An 18,845-nucleotide genomic window follows, 5' to 3' on the forward strand; every position below is an offset into this window, starting at 1 on the left:
CGGAGGCTTCCTGCTATGGAAGGTGTTGGTTAAACCTATGCCACTTTTCCTACTCAATCTGCTTATTCCTTTAGTGATCAAGCGAGTCGATAGATGGCGGCAGTATTCAACGTTAAATATATTCGTGGGGGAAAAGCATGTCTGATCTTTGTCTGTCCCAGCCTTTCTTCACTGAGTTCAGATATAATAAGAGAATGTGTCTTTACAGAAAACTCTAACTGTATCCTCCACAGGTTGCGTATATTGCATCTGTTGCGGTGAACTCATTGCTAGAAAAAAAAATTTCTGATAATCATAATTAGTTTTTATAATTTTCTAATCGAACTTTATACTTTCAAGTTTTCAACACTGAAAGAAATATCTTCAGTTCATTTACGTACGTATACAGGGTCACAGAAAAGTCACTTTATCCTGGAATAATTCGCGAACTGTTGATCACAGAAGTATACTTCCAGTTGGAAAAAGTATTCGAATAACCCGTAGACCTCTGATACGTTATTCATATTGCAAGGGGTTGTATGGTTATTATTTAAAATTTAAAAAATTAACTTCTTATTTGGTGACCCTGTTTTGAAAAACTCAATTAGAAAGATTAGAAGTGCAGTAAAATTCGATTTAATTTTTTTCTTATTCATATTGGTATCTTATGGCATCTATTGGTAGATATTGCGCTTCTGATTTGGCATCGTATGCTGTTACTGCACGTACAATGTGACGATTGATTTAATTTTTGTATCAAGCTGTTTTGCAATGTGTTAAGTTTTCTTTTGGATCGTATCATGTATTATGATGTATTATATACCATCATCGTGTCATCAATATTCTACGAATATCTCGGCGAATATATATATTCGCCGAGATATTTGTATTCGAAAATCGCTGAAAATGACGGAAAGAACAGCATTTGAAGCGTAGAATGAACTTGTCCTTTAGTTTATGAGGTTCTTTCTTTCATTTTCAGTGACTGCCGAATTCAAATATTCCAGTGAATATTTCACGTATAAGCATGGATTTTGTTTTCTTGGGATAAGGAAAAACAGGGCAACTTCTTCAACAAAAAATGTGTTGTTTTTTTTAAATTACCATACGAGCCCTTGCAATATGAATGATGTATCAGAGGTCTACGGGTTATTTGGATATTTTTTCCAACTAAAAGTAAGCTTCTTGAATCAACGGTTCTCGAGTTATTTCAAGATAAAAGGACTTTCTTATGCACCCTACGGTATATACTTTTTGATGCTTCTATCATTCGCTTAGTTTCGGCCAGCTTTTTAATCTCATCGTTTTATCTTATTGGGGAGCACCCTCTATCTAACGTTCAGCATTTCTTTTTATTGCAAAAAATACACAAACATACAAATTACACAGTACTAGACAATAACAATAGAAAGGAATGCAAAAGAGAAAAAAAACATGTAATACAAATACAAATACGACGCCACAACAGGCAAATTGCCCAACGAGGTGGCTGACTAAGAACATCAGGGATCCCCGAGCCATTTTTTGGAGGCCCTACCTACTACTGCTACACCACACATGCACCCCCCCCCCCGCGAAACCCCCAACGAATCGGTACATGCGGGAATGTGCGTGTACGTGTAGTGCAACCTGACGTAAAGTTTGTTTCTGTGTAATGCTTGTTATGTGTAGTGCTGTCATCTGCCCCCAGTTTTTCTAACTATGAGTGAAGTGTTATGGTTGAATGATTTACCGTTGTAGGACTGTTGCTCTCTGTGGCGAGACTTTTTAACGGGGAGATCGGCTCGCATTTGCGCCTTGAAGTTGGGAACCACAGAAAACCAACTTCAGCCGACCACCACTGTGGGGTTCGAACCCGGATCCTCGCATCGCGAGTCCGTCACTATAACCACTCGACCACCACTGTAGCCCCGCGCGCGAATGGACACATAATAAATATACACTATGTGGACTCCCAAATTGTTCATCCAGGAAGCCAAAGGGATTTTCATAATTTGTTCAGCCGCCATTTCAAGAATATCAATTTATAATTCCAAGGATTCCTTACCGTTCCGTGCAAAAATTTAACTCGGCATAGTTACATTTCTGGTTGCCGTTATGCCTCAATTTGAAATCCTAAGGTTTGTCATTTTTACAGACTGGTTGCATGCCTAATGTCTTACGTTAAAAAAGTAAACTTAAGAAATAGTTCTTTTAATGTGATGCTCATGAATGACTACTCATCTGGTCTGCAAATATCCATCATCCCGACTTAACGCAAAAATTACACTTACCGTCATTTTCGGTCCCACCTATCGCGTAACTTTAGGTGGGTATTCTGTTCTTCAGAGTTTCCTTTACTTCGTTATAGTGTAAATCAAGTGCAATGATACCTCGGCTAACGAACGGCTCAGCTTTCGAATTTTTCGGCTAATCAAGATTTTTTTTCCTTTTTTATGCTTCAGCTAACGAATTCGGTCTGATACAGATTCGGCTAATAAACATTTTCATCGATATGAATGGATGCGCTAACATAAAGCAAACGCGTTGTGAGCAAAATTAGTTTTTTGTGCCAATCAAACTTGATCCAATGGCAAGAAAAAGGTTCCCAAGGTGTCGTCCTCAAAAAACTATGAACAAATTAAAGTACATTCATCTCACCCACATAAACACATAAAAACAACAAATCATCGGCGGAATACAATTATCAAAGAAGCAAAAATGTTTTAGAAATGTTATTAACAGTCGGTCTCATTGCCTCTCGTACTCCTTGGCGATATCTATAAAAAAAAACAAAAAAACCTGTACAGTAGCCACCGCTTATAAGAATCACTGGTTATAAAAATCAACCGCTTATAACAAACAAATCGACAAAACAAAAACCAAATGCTGTTTTAACACAGACTTATAAGTGGTGGCTACTGTATTTTCACTTTTTTCCGTTCTTTCTTTCAGCTTCTCTGTTCTAGAAACTAATTACTGCATTTCTCTTTTTTTCCTGTCTCTCCCTTTCTCTCTCTCTCTCTCTCTCTTTCTCTTTCTATGTCTGTTCTGTACTTGATCATGTGTTGTCTGAATGGCGTCAGTAATACTCCAGGGTTGCGAGATTTTGAAAATCATTCTTGGCCTCTAAAAATATTATATATATATATATATAATACCGAATTTACAATTCCTTTGAATGACCAATAATGATTCCGCCTGATCTTTTAATATTTTTGTGCATATTTAAATGAGTAGAATAATTGGTATAATTTTTTCAAAACGTTTTAAAGACGTCATCTTCGGACCCTTTCCTTGTGAGTCAATAAAAAAAGATCAATTTATTTCCACCCCGGACTCGCTACCCAATAAACCTCTCTTTCTCTTTCACGAAGATTTTGAGCAATTTCATGTAAAATGAAATTAACCATTCATTTTACATGAATGCTGAGAGAAAATACATGAAAAAAATGCCTTTTAGTGCATATATTAAACCACCTCATACCTTTTTTTTTCTCTATGGCTTATGAACCAGACTGCATAGCAGTCATAGTGTAAAATAAAAAGATCTTCCGTATCTCATCTGCCTTTAAATTCTCTCATACAATTGTAAAATCATTGATCTCAGCGTTTCGGTCACTTTTCTTATTTTTTATAGTGTTCTATGAAAGAAAATTTTAGGCAGTTCCTGAAACGAATTAGGCAATTTTGCAAAGAAACCTATTGGGAAAATCGGGTTGTGGCTAATGGATATGATTCCGGGATTAATCATCTTCGTTAGCCGAGGTATCACAGTATAGTATTTCTCTGCCGTTTTGATACACGAAATTGAAATTTCAAATTCAAAATTTCTCATGAAAACTTAATGTGTGAGAAGAAAAGCTTAATTTAAAGAGTGTCAAAAATAAATCGTTTTTTTTTTGTAACGATGGAAAAAGCTTTTAAGACTTTATTTTGGCAAGAAAAATTTCGGTCACATTCTCTTGTCCTCGGAAACGGGCCACTAGAGATATTTTTCAAAGACCTGATGTAGGCTCTCACTCAATCTTTCAGTGTGTTTTCCCGGTTTTTTTTTTTGTTTTTTTTTGTTTTCAGCCAAAAGCAATTTAACGCACCCCTTTTACAACTTGTATTCACAACAACCTTCAAAGTGGCACAAGCTGATGTGATACATAATTCTCGCTCCAAAAAGAAAACTTAACGACATCCTTCGTCTAGATGTTTCCTTATCGAAAATGCAGTCACTGGAGCAGCAATTTTTCACCTTCACTCGATTTTCGTCTCCTCTTATTTTACATAAACCTGGAGAAAGCCAATGATAAGTGACTCAGTTCTTTTAAACTCTTCTTTATTTTTAATTTCGCCTCCTCGTTTGAGTCGAGTCTTGCTTTTTTCCCCGTTGTGTTTAGCGTCACTCTCTCTAAAAATGGCTTCGACCAAAACAGAAGCTTCACCCTAATCTTGTTGAAGAAGAGTCAGGGTCTGTGTGGATGAAACGCCGTCTAACGGCAAGAAAACTTTTTGCGAGCTTTGGTGCGCTCGATTTTCTTTTGCCGTGGTAAAAAGACTATCCTTTGCGAATTCCCTGGCGGTTTGCCCGAGCATCAAGAGGGCCTCTTTCTCCATCATTTCCTGCTACGTAAGTTCTACTATTCTTCGCTATTTTATTTTCGGTATTTTATGACCTCTACGATGTTATTATGCATGTTTATATACCCAATAAATACGAAAAAAATTGCTTTTTAATACTTCACTGCCACGTATCTTGGTCTAACCAAACTTTTTCTGTTTAAAGTTTCCAAATTTCTCATTTTCATCGTCAGTCTCTATCTTGTGTGTTCTTCCAAATCGCTAAATTTAACCCTCTGTGACAGCACTTTCTACAGGTTTTTATTTTTGTTTTTAAAAGCTATTTTTTTCCGTTTAAATGATTCAGGTAGAGTTTCATTTCAATCCAGAGTGATTTTCTCAGTGTTTAGTTTTGGATCCGCGAATTAAATTATTCTCTGCCCCTATCAATTTAGTGAGGTAAGGTTTTTGCTTCATATAATAATTTTTAATCACATGGATCCATTATCTATTGTATATGAAAGAAATAAGTGAAAGTCAATAATTCGTTTAGAAGTTGCTTTGATTCTTCAATTGTTTGAACAGCAGTTTATCATTGATCTTATCATCAACTTATCATTGATAAAATGCTATAAGGCATAATATATGATGTGTCGTGCATAAGAATATGCAGGAATATAGTACATAGGCCTATATTTCTAAATATAGAAATCGTAGAATGAATACAATACGGCAGCGTTTCTCAACCTGTTGTCCGCAAACAGACTTGATTAAATTATTCACCCTTTGCAACTGATGGGTCCAAATAATATTGCACCTTCATACTTAGGTTCACCATACATTATCGAGAACAATGCAGGAAATTGGGATACCAAATACGGAATATCACTGAATTTTGCCGCAATATGTAGTTTATTGGTTGAAATGGCGTGGAAATAAGGGACTTCTACATATCGCAGTAAACAAAAATATATTTCACGAAAAAAATATTCAAATGATCTAATGTTACTATTTCAGTGAGAAAAATAAAATTTGATAAACTGGGTTCTTAAATAATAATCCGTAAAATACGGGACATTGCAAATTGTCATCAAAATACATTTTCAGAAATAGGCTCATTCACCAATCGTAGTTAAAACTGCATGAAAATTTGGACAAAACGTTAAACCTATCAAATAAAACGAAACAAAGATATGGGATCTAATAAATGTTAAATAAATATTTGTAATTTTTGCCATAATTACCATAGTATAACTTATATTATGAAAACGCTGTGTGTGGATGTATTACGACCTTATTACTTATTACTTATTCAATATTCAAATAAGTATCGTTGAAAAAACGGGACAAAAGTATAAACGAAAATTTCAGGAATTTTCCGTAATACAGGGCACAAGGGGTCCGTCAAATTGTTTCACACATTTTACTGATCCTTGTTTTCAGAAAGGTTGACAAAAACTGTATTGAGCCTTGATGGATTCCGAAATTACTTTTCGTATTTGAAGAAAGTTATATGAAAATATTTCGAAAAAAAAACTTTTTTTTTTTTCTTAAAAGTAAATATTTATCAACAACGAAAACGTTGTTATTGACTGCGTTCTAAATATTACTATCAGTAAAATATATTGCAGTGATATCGATGATGACCGAAAGGTTTATTAGCAATGATAATCTTTCATTTTTTTTTCAATAATGGATTGTTAATGCCAGATATGTCATATTAGTGTTCTGATGAATAAATCAATTTTTTTTTGTTTTTTTAATTATTTTTAAAAAATTCTGCTCGTAATAATCATTTTAACCTTTCAACTGCGATGGCATGAATCCCTCTTAGTATTTCCTCAATATTTCTATAATATTTTTCTTTTTTTTTTAATGTTTAAGAAATCCCATTCGAGGCATTTCCAAATCGCATTTCATATCCTTTAAGGCCTTCATTATACTAAAAAATTTGGAAAAAACAACCAATAAGCCTTTTGGTTGTACTCGCTCAAATGTAACCGATACGCTTATTTGTTGAATTTTTCAAGTTTTATAAAACATATTTTCTAAAACTTTTATAGTGTAATGACTGCCTAATATACAAAATGTCTGTGAAAAGAAGCGAAGATTCCAAAACTTTAAAACTTACATTGAAATTTCTATTTATCTTATTGGCTGACTGAATTTATATACAACTACAAAGCATCAATTTGTTGGTTTTTTTTTGTTTGATGTATAAATAATGTATTTATAAATAAATCTCGATATAAATGCATTTTCTGGGAGATGGCAGACAAAGAAAGCATTTTCAATTGCGTTAACTTTTTTATTTAAAAAATGTATATTAATCGAATTACTACAATACTCAGTTTTATAATCTAGTTTTTAATGAGATAGTTTTAACCCCCCCCCAAAAAGTTTTGGAGAATTATCAGAATCCATGTCATTACAAATTTTTCTCAAAATTAAAGGATCACTTGTGTTTTATTTATTTGCTTTGTTAGATGAAGTATTTTTCGTTCACGCAATGCTTTCTCGGTATTGTTTTGAAATTTTTCATTGTTAAAATATTTTCGGTTGAAACGGCGAAGAAAACTTTCTTTTTTCTGATAGGAAGTATTTTGAATTCCCAAACACGCGTGAGTATTCGATAGAATTTTGTCGCGTGCTGTGGATAGTCGGAATTGTCGACAGATTAACTTCGCTTGAATAATGATGTAGGCGTTCGGAGCGAGAATCTACGAGCAACCTCCGAACACTGCGAAAAATAACCACATTCATTCTACGAAAGTTCAAGAGTTAACGGAATGACAACTTTTCACTGAGAAATAATTTTCACTCATGAATAAATTTGTTTTCTTTGGAACAAAATCGACGTCGTAGAGATATGATTAAAGTGTTTAAGATTTTTCAATGGGATCGACACGTTAATGACGGATGATAAAATATTGTGTCGCCATTGCTTCGACTCGGGGACACCAGTTTCTGTTAGTTGAGGATAATTCTAGGTTGTCATTTCGCAGGGACTTTTCTTCTAATAGGGTTATTGATACATGGAATAGCTTACCTTCGGTTGTCATGAATCCCTCCCCCCCCCCCCAACGATAGACACTTTCAAGAGGAAATATTGGTTAGTTGGGTGGAAGTAATCGAGAAGATATCCATACCTAAATGAATGGCAACCATATTTTTATGGGCAGTTTATATTTTTACTTCTTAGTTTTCCTTATTGCTATTGGGCTGCTGTATTCAGGCTATGGAAACCATATTTTTATGCACTTTTTTCCAGCATTTTTTTATGTATATAATGATTTTTCTTGAATTTTTTTATATTTTTCATATTTTTTTTTCAGCCACCTTGTTCGCCAATTGGCCTGTTGTAGCTTTTGATTTTGTATTTGTATTTGCATGAATCAAGCTTCAACCAGATCCAATCTCAGCGATATATCTAAAAACCTTATCAAAGTCATTTCAATTATTTCTCTACTCGTATATGAATACATTGGATTCACTCAATAATGGACACCTTGGGACCAAAAATTTTGTCCGTTGATGTGGAGCATCCGTTAGTATATAGTGAAATAAACGTTGAACCCCTGTTTCACGGACTTAAAAAATTTTCTGCTAACGGGATTATGAAGGTTCCAATAATAGTTATAGATCATTATGAAACACTATGTCCGTGTTTTCTATATAATATGTTTCAATATCCTTCTTTCTTTCTCTTCGTAGTTCCAGAAGATCTTGGAGAAGACGAACCTGTGCTAGAAACTGCATCGGAACTGGTCGAAACAAAAGACAATGACAAGGACAACAAAGCTCAAGTTACAAAACCTGAGCTGAAGCATAAGGCCTCAGAAGAGAAAGAAGAACGCGTGGCAGAACCAAAGCTCAAGAAAACAAAATCCGCTTCAGAAGAGGTTCAAATACCTGAAAATAAAGCACAGGATATCGCAAAGGTTTCAGAAAATCGTCCTCTGGTAAAACAGTCGTCAAAAGAGGTAACCGGGACAGAATCAACGACCGCGGAGAAAGGCAAGACTGACTCCACCAGTAACCAAAAAGACAAAGAGGTCCAGCGACCACCAACTAAACGCCAAACGTCTCACGAAGAAGGACCGCAAAAGAGGAAGACGTCTGCGGATAAATCCGCCGCCAGCAGTGCAGTTGAAGGTCCTAAGAAACAAGGTGAGAAGGTTGAGGACACCGAGGGAACCCAGCAGTTCACGGTACCACCCATACACGTAATGTCTGACTTGCTGTCTGAATCGGACGCTAGGTTAGATGACAGTATGGACACGTGTGACGATAACGCCACCCTGGCAAGTGGTAGTTTGAGGTCACCGACCGGTAGCATGTCGCCTCCTCCAGCAGATGGTTTGTATGGTCATTCCTATCCATACCTGTACCATTTCCTAATCCTTGTACCGATCCTGTGCGCATGCTATTATTTATCGAACTTGTTTTGATTGTTCTGACTCACCTCCATCATTGTTTATCAATTAACCAACAATTTTCCAATCCAGTCAAGAGATTCCAAAGATATATTTGTTTCTTTTGCTTCTGACTTTGACGCATGGAATGTGAGCTAGTGTGTGTGTGTGTTTGTTTTGTATTCCCTGCTCTTTTTTTTACGGTTATGACCAGTGTGAATGATTTTTCTTGCAACCCGTGTGTGCCAAATATAATTTTTTTAATGTGTTTGCATTTGCTTTTATTTTATTTTATTCTGTTGCTTTACAAACTATGTACCCATTTATCTTTTCTCTCGCGAGATTATGAATGATTACGATGCATGTGTTGGAGATCACAGTCATGCGTGAATGTTGTACGTTCATATGTAATTAATACGCATGTTGTTAAACAGATGCAATTCTGAGATTATTTTCCCCCTAAATCTGCTAAATTTCTAGAAAGTCTTCTTCTTTTTTTTTTTTTTGCTCAGCATGTTACACATATTCAGGGTAATTAGATATTTCATTGGCTGATCCAGTGTATACCCATTCTTCTGAATCAATGCGTCACCGTTGTTGCTTGTTGAGAACTGGTCGTAAAGTTTTTTCATTATCACCAAAAGTAAATATGAAAATTGCTATTAATCGAGAGTAAAATTAGAAAATTGAGAATATGAAAAAGTAAATCTCGAAAATTGAGACTTGAAAATTCTGAAATGAAAAGCACGTGTGTGAATTTCAAGTTAACTTTTTCACGTGTCAATTTTTAGTTACTGTATTTCAATCGTGGCTATTGGGTATCAGGATACATTTTGGCGGTTTAGGGCTACTGCCCTCCTTCGGGGTACCTTATTTTTTTTTAAAAAGTTCACTTTGGATAAAATTCGAGTTTTTTGGTTTGGATATGGTATAAAATTAAGAACATATATATATATGTCATTTCATGTATATTTTGGCAAAAAAAACTTATATTGCTAATTATGTAAAATTAGCATATTTTCAGTACTTATGCTAGACATTGTAAACTAGAAAATACTGCTTGTATCAACATGTTCTTCACACACACACAAAGATTATTCCTATCACACTTTCTGTGCAATGAACTAAAAGTTTTAAAATAGAATGAAAACTTTTCGAGATATGATTATATAATTGAAAAAAAAAATGTACGTTCTTCATTTAAAATACAAAATACACCTATCATTCCTTCCACCCCCCCCCCCTTTTTTTTACTAGGGTCTCCAAACTGAAATGCAAGGTTAACTGAGCTTGAATTGTTTTGAAATGTTTTTGAGAACTTGATTATCCATATATTTTATGGAGACTATAGAAAGTAGTAAAAATATCAAATAAATACAGTATACAATTCTATTAATTTGAGTACTTTATTTTGAGCGTACAATTCTCAACATTTCAAATATTGTACGTACGTTGAAAACTGTGCCTTACACGCAAGATTAGCAGCTGAACCACTTTGTCACGACGTAAAGGGATTTTATACGTTTTTATACTGCAACGACTTTTTCAAATTCATTATACAAAAAAATGACTTCGGATATCAAGAGCTTAGCGTAATCGAGATACGGGTACCCCTCGTTTTGCGGGATTTCGCTATAACGCGATTTTTAAAGGTTGATTTTAGTAATTCCAACCTGCAAAATTTAGTCTTGGAAATGAGCTTGCAAATGGAAGATATTTATATAACATAATCCTCTCTGACGAAGAAATACGTTGGATTTGATGATGTAGCTGAGAGAAATTCTCAGATACGACTCACCAGATCTCACTGATAAACAACGTTTGGTATGCCTGACAATGGCAACGCTCAATCGTAACACACTGACAATAGCATGAGAAATTTAATCGGAAAAACCAGTTTCAATGAAAATAGAATTTTCATATTTGCGAGAAAAATTCGGAATTTTCTGGCTTCGGTATTAAAGTTTTCATAAGAAGACGAAAAGCGATGCTTGCCAGTCGAATCTCGACTGTTTCATTAAAAAGAGTTATCAGCTCGTCATGCTAGGCTCTGCAGGAAAGAAAGCATTCACACTCACTAGAATCGATCAGAAGTAGTGAAGACAAAAAACAATTAATTTAATTAATTCATATTGCCTAAATTCACAGGATTTATTCTTATGTTTGAATAATTAATTCATTAAAAAAAAGTTTCTTGCCGTTGGGTACATTTTTTTAATGAATGCAAATTCCTTAATGAATGACTTCTGTGAAGAAAACCAACCTCTTATCCCTATCTTTCTCATGTTAAATTCAACGCGCTTTACACGATTTCGTCTTACACGACTATTTTGCGAATCGAATTAATCGCGTAAGGCGAGGGACGCCTGTATTACTACAATTCTTTTGGAAGAAATGTTGATGGCCACCATTTTTCCACATATACTGCGCATCCGTATTTGATTTACTTTGGTGATAATGACAACTTTGCGATAACAACTCACTCGCAAAGAATTCATTAGATATTCGTTGTTATACAGATGGGAAAACAAATATGCAATACATGAACGCATACCCTTTTTAAATTGTTTTTTTTTTTTTCATTTTCTCATTGACGAACTAACCCTCATTCACTTGCAGTTTTTCAATCAGTCAAAATATCTAGTACAGTATTACAAATCGTATCTCCCAATTATTAATGGACATTGAGAAGTTATTTTTTTACCAAACATATCCAGAAATAAGGATTTTTTTCCCGATTATGCTCATTTTTTTGGTACTTATAACTTCAAGAAATAAAAAATGACTACATTAGTTACAAATTTTATTTACTGACATAAATCATTCCAATTGTACAATTACTGTGATTTTTTTCAAGAAATTAAAGTGAGAATTTTCTAGTTTTTCTAAAGGATCTGAGCACTCATTTTTTTGCAAAGATTCCTAATTATTTTTAGATCATTTTCCGTAGATGGAAGAATTTCTGTTTATTGTTTTATATTATAAGTAAAAAAAAAGACTGGGTGTTCGTCTGTATAGTCGCCTACATAATTAGTATCATTCGATTTCGGAATCATTGAGGAATTTGAATGAATCTTCTAAAAAGCAAGATTCAGACGTTTGCCTGCATTGAATGTGAATTACTACATTAATGCACAATTTATAATCGTGAATAATACAATAAAATGAGAATTAGAAATCGATTGAATGTATGAGAAAAATCCATTGGTAAATAATGGATTTGATAATAAAAAGATTTCAGACATGATCATGGCATGCGCATGTTTCAGAGAGTGTGGCTTCAACATTCTTCTTCTTCTTTTTTTTTTCATTTCAAAGTTTGTGTACATGCGAGAATGCAACATCATACTCAAATGGCATGTGTGATTTACCCTTTGTATTTTTATCGACAAATACTGTGATTGCCATTATTTTTAAAAAACAGTTATACCAATTCCAATTATAAATCAATTTCGGAGAAAATATCAAACACTCTAATTCAATCAATCTTCTCACGCAATGTGTTGTTGAAATAGAAATTCTCCTACAACTCACGAAGTTCAATATGAATCCTCATGTAATAAATGATAATTGATATTTAATGACTGTAAAGTTGGGAAATATACGTTTATACGTTTTTTTTCTGTAGAAAATGTCATCAGAATGTATCGTGTATAAAACGACTACTCAATAAAAAATTATTTTTGCACTGTGAATTGTCTTGCAGTCATCTTTTTTCAATCTATTTTTCCCTATAATTATTTCACTGGTTTCACAAGACAATCGAATTATCATGAAATTTTTTAATGAGTTATCAATTTATTACCTATTCAGATGCACTATCATATCCATTCTTAGTTATACAATTACACAGTGCAGAAATAACTTTTTACGAATGGTTATTTCTTTCAGTTTGAAAAGAACGGGAATTTTTCAAATAATTTGTTATAATTATCAACCTAAACAGTAGCATCGATCAATATAATAATGAACATTTATACTCTATATAATCGATTAAATTCAAAGTTTTTATCAGTGTTAATCGATTGATAATTATTAATTGTGATTGATTAATCCAAGTACCAGTGTCAATCAGAATATGGGTTCCATGCAACTATGTATATGTTACAGTAAATGTGACAAATCTTGTTATTATAAATAGAAACCAGTTATTTTTCATAATCGCCGAGAATTTTTGTGAATTTGATAAATTTTCCTAAATTTATCACTTTTACTGGCAATTATGCACAGTACCCAAGTGCCGTATGTAAATTTAATTAGTACTAAAAAATGATGACTTTTTCCGGTGATTATGCATAATATCCCAACGTCGCGTCGTTGGTAAACATGATAAATCGTACTACATAATATACCACACTATATATGATAATTCATACATGTATTTCATAATTATATAGGGATACGATAGTACAATTTGTCATCATCATATCGGTGTCAGACTGTATTCATCACGCATTATAGACTCATTTGGATTTTTTTTATATATTTACCAAATTCACCAATTACACTAGGGCATTATGCATAATCATAGATAAAGGCGATAAATTTCAAGTTTTTATCAAATATGCCAACGACATTTGGTCATTTTGCATAATTGCTGATAAGATTTATAATGTTTTCAATATTTATCAAATTTACGAATGACGCTTAGATATTATGCGTTATCTTCAGTGAAAGTGGTAAATTTTCAAGCTTACCAATCGTACCAATACGATTGGTAAATAACCCATTTATCACATTTACCGTAACGTATACACCAATTAAGATTAGAATTTGTATACAAAGTAAAATACAATGCAAAATTAATTAAAAGTATTTTAATTCTTAACCAAAACCTATATTTTCGTACAATTAAAATCATAGGCCAATAAAGAAAAATTGCATTATGTGGGGGGGGCGCAAATATTTTTCGTAAACGTAAATTTTTTATTTAAGCAGTTATTATGATTACAACTTCTTTCATACAATTGCTATTATCTCGAATTATGCGAACAAATATTTGATAAGAACTAACTCCGATCACATTTAAGGCAATCAAACTCGTTAAACTTTTTATTTTACTTCATAATTTTATTGTCAATTTCTTGAAAGTCGTGTTTTCAAAATAAAATTAACATCAGTATTGGTGCCGTAGATCTCCAAAATTATGTTTCTAATAACTTGAGTGTCGCGTCGGATAGGCCAGAAAATACTGGCATGTAAGCCATAAAATTCTTCCACTATTTTTCAAGCCAATATACAGTTTTGTTTTGTTGCAAAATTTTCACTTTTTTTGCAAGTAATTTTTTTTTTCATTTTTAATGTTTTAAATTTTTGGTATATTTTGCTTCTGCATGTTCTCGCATGCATTTTTGTGTTTAGTTTTTATTTAACTGGGAAACATTTTATGCTATACTATGTGGCCAGGATTATCCAAAGACTATCAATTGTACAATCAGAGGATCATGATGAGCATGGTGATAGGATGTTGAGTCATCTTAGCATAAATTGCTGACTACATGCCAAACTTTTTGCATTCTTCCCACTAGGTTCTTAAATACGTCAATATCCCATTCGTCTGTTGCAGTTGCTCGGTGTTCGGCCAGCGGTGCGGTCGTGTGGGCATCTGGACTCTCATCGTGAGGATGAAGGTTCGAACCTCATTGACGCACAGTAGTGGTGGGCCGAAGTTGGTTTTCCAACTTCGAGGCTTGATTGTGAGCCCCGGTCTCCCATTTAAAAAAGTCATTCCTCAGAGAGTAGACAGAAAACACGATACTGACATAACATACGAAAATTCAAGCATTTACCATCTTCACTCCGAAATATGGCATGACAGATGGCAGCACCAGCAAGAACACGAAACAAGCCCCATTCTTACAACATAAGTACGTTAGGGCCGCACACGATCAGAACACATATTCCGGCATGTACCGGTTCGTTAGAAATTCCGTAAAAGAATATGTACGAGAGATGCATGTGCGAATAAGTAGTAGTAGATGTGCGGCCATTGAACTTGTGGTCAAAAATTTTAATACATAATATTTCCATAGACGTACGCAGAATTTTCTCAATTTGGGGGGGGGGGTCCATTTATTTATTTTATTTTTGTTCGTTCAAGTTTCCATTTCAAGAACCAAAAAACTGGGTTCAAATCACGAAAAACAGCACCAGAGAATCATTCCGTGCCACGACATTAGAAGCTCGGCAAAATATATTCTAACAGAACGCCCTTTTTTGGCATCCGACAAACCTAGACGAGTTGCTGAACAGTTTAACGGGCCACGTCTTCTTTAACGGAGGGGTGTTTGGATATTTTTGGCCATGTAGTGTATTTTCTAACTTGATAATTCACCTACTAATTACTCATCTGCTGGATGGAGAAGGCTTACTACCGAAGAACTTGTAATTTTATTTAATTGCTTTATAGTGGCGCTTGACTTAAACTGTAATTAATCAACATTTTTAGTGACTCATGAATCAAACGATAATTAATCAGCATTTTTAACACCTCAGAAGTTTTAACGGTTTTGAAAAAAAATAATATTTATTGAACCGGCTTTTTTTGGTTGAATAATAAATTTATATGGTATTTTTCTATTCACAAATTGAACTTCATCGTCAAATAGAAAGTAAAAAGTACATGATGAGAACAACAAACTATCTCATTTTAATATGATATTATCTTATTTCAACAACTTTTGCAGTCATAATCTCTGAAAATCCGGAGAATGAGGTTTTAAGGTCAGAAAGAATACTTTTTTCCCGATATGTAATTATGGCATTTAAAAAAAAATGCAAAAACAGCATAATGATTTCAAGTGCAACTCTTTTGGTAACATAGTGCTCATTTAATTCAGCAATTCTAGCTTTTACCATGTTCAATCGAAGATCTTCGATGCCCTATCACGTTAAACGCCTGAAGTAATCGAAGGGAAAAAAAATGAAATTGATTTATAAGTGCCCTTTGGCTAGCACATTTTTTAAAGAGTACATAGTGGTCCCACCTTGTGATTTTGAATATTAATTCAAAAATATTATTATCTTTTTTTTTAATTAGTAAATGTTTCGATCAATTTTCACTATTACTACGACCAAAATGTCTTTTATTTTTTCATGGAAAGAAAAACTGAAAACTTAAGAGCGTTATTTCTTTATTCACAACAAAAATATGAACGATCATTTCATCGTATTTGAGAAATCGTTTTCATCAGCAAAATTTAAAATACAGGGTATCAAGGTGGATGGAACTGAAATACCGAGGGATTTTGATATATAACGTCTCACTTATATTGATTGTTTGATAGCAATACCTCTTATACTTCACCAAACACCAACTATGGCCATATCGTTATATTGCAATTTACTGCTATTAATGAGACGGGCTGGAAATGAAGGAGCAGCTTTCTATTGGTGGTCTCGCCTCAAGTTCGTTAGGGAAAATAGCTTATCTATATCCTCCCCCGAATTGGGACCCGGGACCGTGACAGCAACCTTCACGGTGGTAGACGAGTATCTTATCACCACGCCACTCGGGCGAATCTTAGATGGGTTTGAGAGGGAATCAAACACACAGCATTCAACACGTGTGTCCCGTGCTCTAACCATTGCTCCAACTGCGGATTGGCAATACCTCTGGTCCTGGGAAATGATTATCCACATCAGGTCATCAGAGGGTAAAAGAAATCTCAAAGAAAATTGTCCAATAGATACTGGACATGCAGCTAGAGCCGAACTCGATACTGGTCTGTGTAAAGAAAAGACACTCTTAATATACAAACAAGTAAATATGATTTTTGCGTTCCTGCATCAACTTTGCTCACCACTGTGGTGACAAGGACATCTGATGATGGATCTATCTTAAAAGATGGTCCGATAAGGATCGATTACTTCTCAGGAAAGGAAACACCTCTGCCAAATTGGCACTCAATCCAAATAATAATTTCTATAGCAAAATTGCGCGATACTCTGCTATCATCCACCCTGACAACTAGTCAGGGTGGATGATAGCAGATATAGATTAATCGAGTAAAAAAATTCCCTAGTTCGCAAAATACATATGAGTGGGTTGAAGTCAGTGGTGTAAGAGACAAATTTTCAACAATTCTGACCGAAGTCCAGAAATGCAGTCCACAAGTGCTAAACTAGTGAAAGAAAAACTGGACTAAGTCTCAATAGTAAGTTCACCCCTAGACTGTGAAATCATAAAATTTCAACATGGGAATCTATGCAAGCAATTTAGATCATTCTTATTTTAACCCCCCCCCCCCCCATATGAAGAAGAATAACAATTCCGAATTGGGTTTCAATAATAAAAGCTTCGGAAAAATATATTCAGTTGAGTAACATAATATTTTATATGTAGTCAAACCTCGTTAAAATGAGTCACTTTCGGAAAAGTACAAATATGTCTCCGTAAACGGAGTGACCCTATAAACGGAGTAGGCCATGGCATCGTTAATCCCTCGTCACTTATTGATGAATTAATCACGTAAAACCAACTGACTGTTAGTGAAACGAGTTAAACCTTGGAAATTTATAGATATAAGTTAATTATATTAATTTGTATTATTTATCAATCATTATTGTCAATTTTAGACTTAGTGCTATAAAGTTCTAAATTATCGGTGAGCGGCAACTCAAGTCCAGTATGGAGATGGCTGAACATATATATATACAGTCGAATCCCGTTTTAACGAATACCGTTATAGCGAAAATCTAATTTTAACGAATACTTATCTAATTCCCCCAAGATAAGTTTACATAGGAACAATGGAGAAACCTGGAATTCCTTCATAACGAAATTTCATTATAACGAAGTTATTTCTCCGGTCTCTTGGAGTTCGTTATAACGGGATTCGACTGTATATATAAATTGGAAGTCTCATGGTTGTCACACGGCTCTCTCTCTCTCTCTCTCTCTCAGAACTATCTAACCCGGGACCTTAATTGCCGGCAGCAGAAGCGCCGCCATGAAGAAAATATTAGAGGGCTGAAAGTTGCTGGTCGTCCCGTATATGCGGAACTAAAGCGAGTACACAGGAGGAAGAATATATCCATTGTTTTTCAGAAATTTTTTGGGGGAGCAAATGTCCTTAGCCCGTAAGTTCCCGCGTTTATGATAGGCACAGCCCTTGTAATAATAAGATTTGGTATCATGGTTTCTGAGAGTAAACTTGTATAAATAAATAGGCAGGTACTTCCTACTAGGAAGGAAGGAGACCAGAGGATAACACTATGCCATTGTTAAGACAGTCATGTACTCTCTCTCCTAGCTTATAGGCCTTCAAGCAGGGAACACTTTTTGCGAGCCACTCTGTAGTAAATTCATGGTGTACTAAAAAGCAATCAAAAAATTAGGTTCATCTTTGCCCCCCCCCCTCCCCCGGGCGTAAAGTCAATCAAGCTCACTAATGTGGGAACCCATGCTCTGTGGAATTGCGGGGAAATCACCAATGGTTGAGAATCGAGCTTATCGCGTACATTGTATGAAGAGTTTCCGATTTCTATGAAAATTTATGAAAGATATTCTCGGTGCTTTATCTATGGTATTATTTGTGTATAATATGAAATATATCATGCATAATATGAAATATATCATGCATAATATGAAAAGCTTGTCAATTCGTCTACAATGGCAGGAAATATTCATACTCAACTGAGGGGTGGTGCCACTTTATGCAAACGAATAGTTCAGAAACTACACCCAAATTTGTATTTTATTGCATTATTTAATTTTCTATTTCTTTAGCTACTGAAAAAAATCATCGCTCATAAAATACGCAGATTTTCCCCCCATAACCAATATTTTTCAATTTTATAAAGATGAAAACATTTCAATCTCAATAAACTTTTTGCCGAAACGTAATAGAAACGGAAAATGCAAGAATTATTGAAAAATCATAACAGATTGGAATTTGACCAACTCAAATAAATTAAAGC

The 18,845-nt window shown here is 34.4% G+C and overlaps 1 protein-coding gene across 3 annotated transcripts in view; it reads left to right on the plus strand.

The window, feature by feature from the left end:
- LOC149077613 (protein Obscurin-like) overlaps positions 1-18,845 on the plus strand; it is a 218,920-nt gene that overhangs the window by 123,655 nt on the left and 76,420 nt on the right. For 2 of the 3 annotated variants that reach the window (XM_089245168.1, XM_089245166.1), the window contains one exon: positions 8,224-8,868. In XM_089245168.1, coding sequence (XP_089101294.1) covers positions 8,224-8,868 — 645 coding nt within the window. The remainder of the gene's footprint in view (positions 1-8,223; positions 8,869-18,845) is intronic. The other variant, XM_089245167.1, reaches the window with a different exon arrangement.

The sequence above is a fragment of the Pholcus phalangioides genome, unplaced genomic scaffold (assembly GCF_987345545.1).
Source record: "Pholcus phalangioides strain wild (caught in Gottingen) unplaced genomic scaffold, Ppha-v1.0 ptg000015l_1, whole genome shotgun sequence".
NCBI lineage: Eukaryota > Metazoa > Arthropoda > Arachnida > Araneae > Pholcidae > Pholcus > Pholcus phalangioides.